This window comes from Lissotriton vulgaris, chromosome 1_2 (assembly GCF_964263255.1).
Source record: "Lissotriton vulgaris chromosome 1_2, aLisVul1.2, whole genome shotgun sequence".
Taxonomy (NCBI): Eukaryota; Metazoa; Chordata; class Amphibia; order Caudata; family Salamandridae; genus Lissotriton; species Lissotriton vulgaris.
The window spans coordinates 211,768,028-211,771,133 of NC_141686.1; the positions used below are offsets into that span (position 1 = coordinate 211,768,028).

Consider the following 3,106-nt stretch of genomic DNA (forward strand, 5'->3'; position numbering starts at 1 on the left):
TTCAGGTGTTCAAAACATCATTACCTTGCTAATCCCTCATTTATTCAACACAACTCAAACTAATCTTGAACCAACAGGTCAACCACAGTACTCTTTTCTTTACCCAACCCAACCCACTCCACATACTAGGTACCATCAGCCGCCCATTTCCTCCCACCAAAACATGCTCAATCCAACCACTGACACAACCGCACTCAACTCCCCCATATGAGCTATGCTAAATTGTCTCTGATGCCCCACTTATTCACAATAACTACATCCCCTTCTCTCCAATCCTAGTGACTGCATTCCTCGTTCATGTGTCTGGAGACAAGAATGGTTAGTTCAAGTTCAAGTTCAGGAATTTGTATAGCGCACTACTCACCCAGAGGGTCTCAAGGCGCTTGAGGGAGGGTGGGTGCATTACTTATCGAATAGCCAGTCTGTTTGTTCCCATTGCTCTTCATTTCCCAACAATATATATTTAACTGAAATATAATCACAGGAACAAAACTTATTTTCAAATACACTGCCACAATGGGCAAAAAGCAGTGTACTGCAACCACTCTCAACACATTTTGCAAGGACTATCAATCAAAAATGTCACAATCACAATCACATTTGGTAAATTAAATGAGCCTTTGCCAAGATAGGTGACTACTCATAATTGCAGTCTCTTCCTGCATGAATAGGATTGTGATTGTTTTCTTTCTGAAAAGGACTAGTGTTACTCATTTTGTTGTGAAAGTACATTTAAAAAAAGATGAATATGAAAACGATAAACAACACGTCTGTGAATGAATTCATTCTCTCTGTCTTCACTGATGATCCAAGGGTGAAGATTGTGCTCTTTGTGCTGTTTCTCCTGATTTACATGGTCACTTTGGTGGGCAATGCCTGTATCATTGTCCTGGTCACAATAACATCTCACCTCCATAACCCAATGTACTTTTTCATTGGTAATTTGTCATTCTCTGATTTCTGGTACTCCTCATCTGTTGCCCCTAAGATGTTGGTGAACTTGCTGTCTAAGGAGAGAACAATTTCTTATTCTGGTTGTGTGGTCCAGATGTACTTTTTTGCTGCTCTTGCAACAACTGAGAGTCTTCTCCTCTCTGCTATGGCCTACGATAGGTACATTGCCATCTGCAACCCTTTGATATATCAGGTCGTCATGAGCCAGAGATTCTGTGTCCTACTAGCGGCTGTGGCATTCTTTGGTGGTTTTCTTCAATCAGCGATACAGACAGGTTGCACCTTCAGCTTGTCCTTCTGTGCTTCAAACCTGATCAGCCAATTCTACTGTGACATCCCACCACTCCTCAAGCTGTCCTGCTCTAGCACCTACATCAATGAAGTGGTGATTTTTGTCTGTGGTAGCTTCACCTCAGTGGGTTGCTTGTCAGTTATCTTGATATCTTACATCTACATTCTGTCAAATGTCATGAATGTAAAATTTAAAGGAGGAAGGACAAAAGCCTTTTCCACATGTGTCTCACACCTAATTATTGTCTCCTTGTTTTATGGAACCATTCTCTTCATGTACTTCCGGCCTACGTCTGCATACTCTTTGGAACAGGATAAAGTGGCCTCCGTGTTCTACACAGTTGTGATCCCAATGTTAAATCCCCTGATCTACAGCATGAGGAACAAGGATATGAAAGAAGCAATTGGAAAAGTAATGAGAAGAACATAGGTTCTACAAATGAGTTAATACCAGTTTAACATCCAATGTCAAAATGGACAAGAAAGCTATAGAACATATTTACTGTTTTATGTTGTTATATCATCAGATATTTTTGTGATGAGTAATATAATTTACACTGATTCACTCAGATAAATATTGTATGGTAACTTCTCAAACCTAAAAGAAACTAGTTATTTCTGAGGTTATTGATTCTGCCTGGTTCTGTATATGTCATATACTGCACTGTTTTTAAAGCATTTCATTAAACTTTAATGTACCTCAGGGCAGAGAAAGCGTCATGGACATTAATAAATGTAAATTAAAATCTGAATTATTTAGGATTAAAATAATTAATGTATGGTGGTTTTTGTTTTAATGGAAGGGCTCAAAAAGAAGGCTTACAGTGTAGTAGACCTTCATTGATGATTACTTCATAAAGATATACACGTAACTGATGGTTAAGCATAGCCACTAAATTACAATCACATACTGCCTTACCACCTTTATCTGCAAATTTTGAGGTATTAATGAAGATAAAATGCAGGGTAGAGGACACTATTCCACAAAAATAAATCAACAAATATTATCATCACAAAACTATACCTAATTTGCCTTCCTTTGAGAATCTAGGCCAACTTCCTAGATTCACTGTGAGGAGTGTAACCCACCGATGTCTGAAGAAAGGGGAGATATGAAAACTAATCAGTGTAAGTTCCACTGTTGCCTAAAGATTGTCCTTTTCATCACAATGAAACACTAATACATTCACTGCTACAATCACCAGAGCACTACCTATGCACTCCAGCATTCCGCTTGTCACTACATATGCACTCATCTAATCACCCAGCCACCACAATGTACTTATTCAATCCGCCCACCAAAACCAATACACCACTGATCCAATTGCCCAGGCACTAACCCATGCACTGCAACAATCCCCTGAGCACTTCCCATGCAGATCTCTAACAACCTACACACGACTGATCCACTCCTTCAATTACACAGGCAGTACCCATACCTTGAGGACTACCTATGCCGTCCAGTAATCACCCTGATACTACCTATACAGTCCTGCAATCACCCATTCAGTATTATGTTGTTATCCAAGCACTGTGCACAAACTCAAGCACTTATAAATTTACCATGCACTCTTCTCGCAGTACTCTAATCATCCAGTCACTACCCATGTAGTCATGCAATGATCCTGGCACTAACACATGCACTGCTACAATCCTTATGTACTACCCATGCAGTCCTCTGACCACCTACACAATTCTCATTCACTCCTTCAATTCCCCTGGTAGTACCTATGCAGTCCAGCAATCACCCTGTCCCTCCCCTCGCACTCCTCCAGTCACTCAGTCACTACTGTGTACTAATCCAAACACTCTGCAAATACCCAAGCACTTATAAATGTACTCAGGCACTCTCCTTGCAATA

General features: G+C 40.2%; 1 protein-coding gene across 1 annotated transcript; it reads left to right on the top strand.

The window, feature by feature from the left end:
* Positions 1 to 742: 742 nt before the first annotated feature.
* Positions 743 to 1,675, top strand: LOC147735010 (olfactory receptor 5AP2-like). Its single transcript, XM_086953738.1, has one exon. The coding sequence runs from the start codon at positions 743 to 745 to the stop codon at positions 1,673 to 1,675; it is 933 nt and encodes a 310-aa protein (XP_086809864.1).
* The last annotated feature ends 1,431 nt before the right edge of the window (positions 1,676 to 3,106 follow it).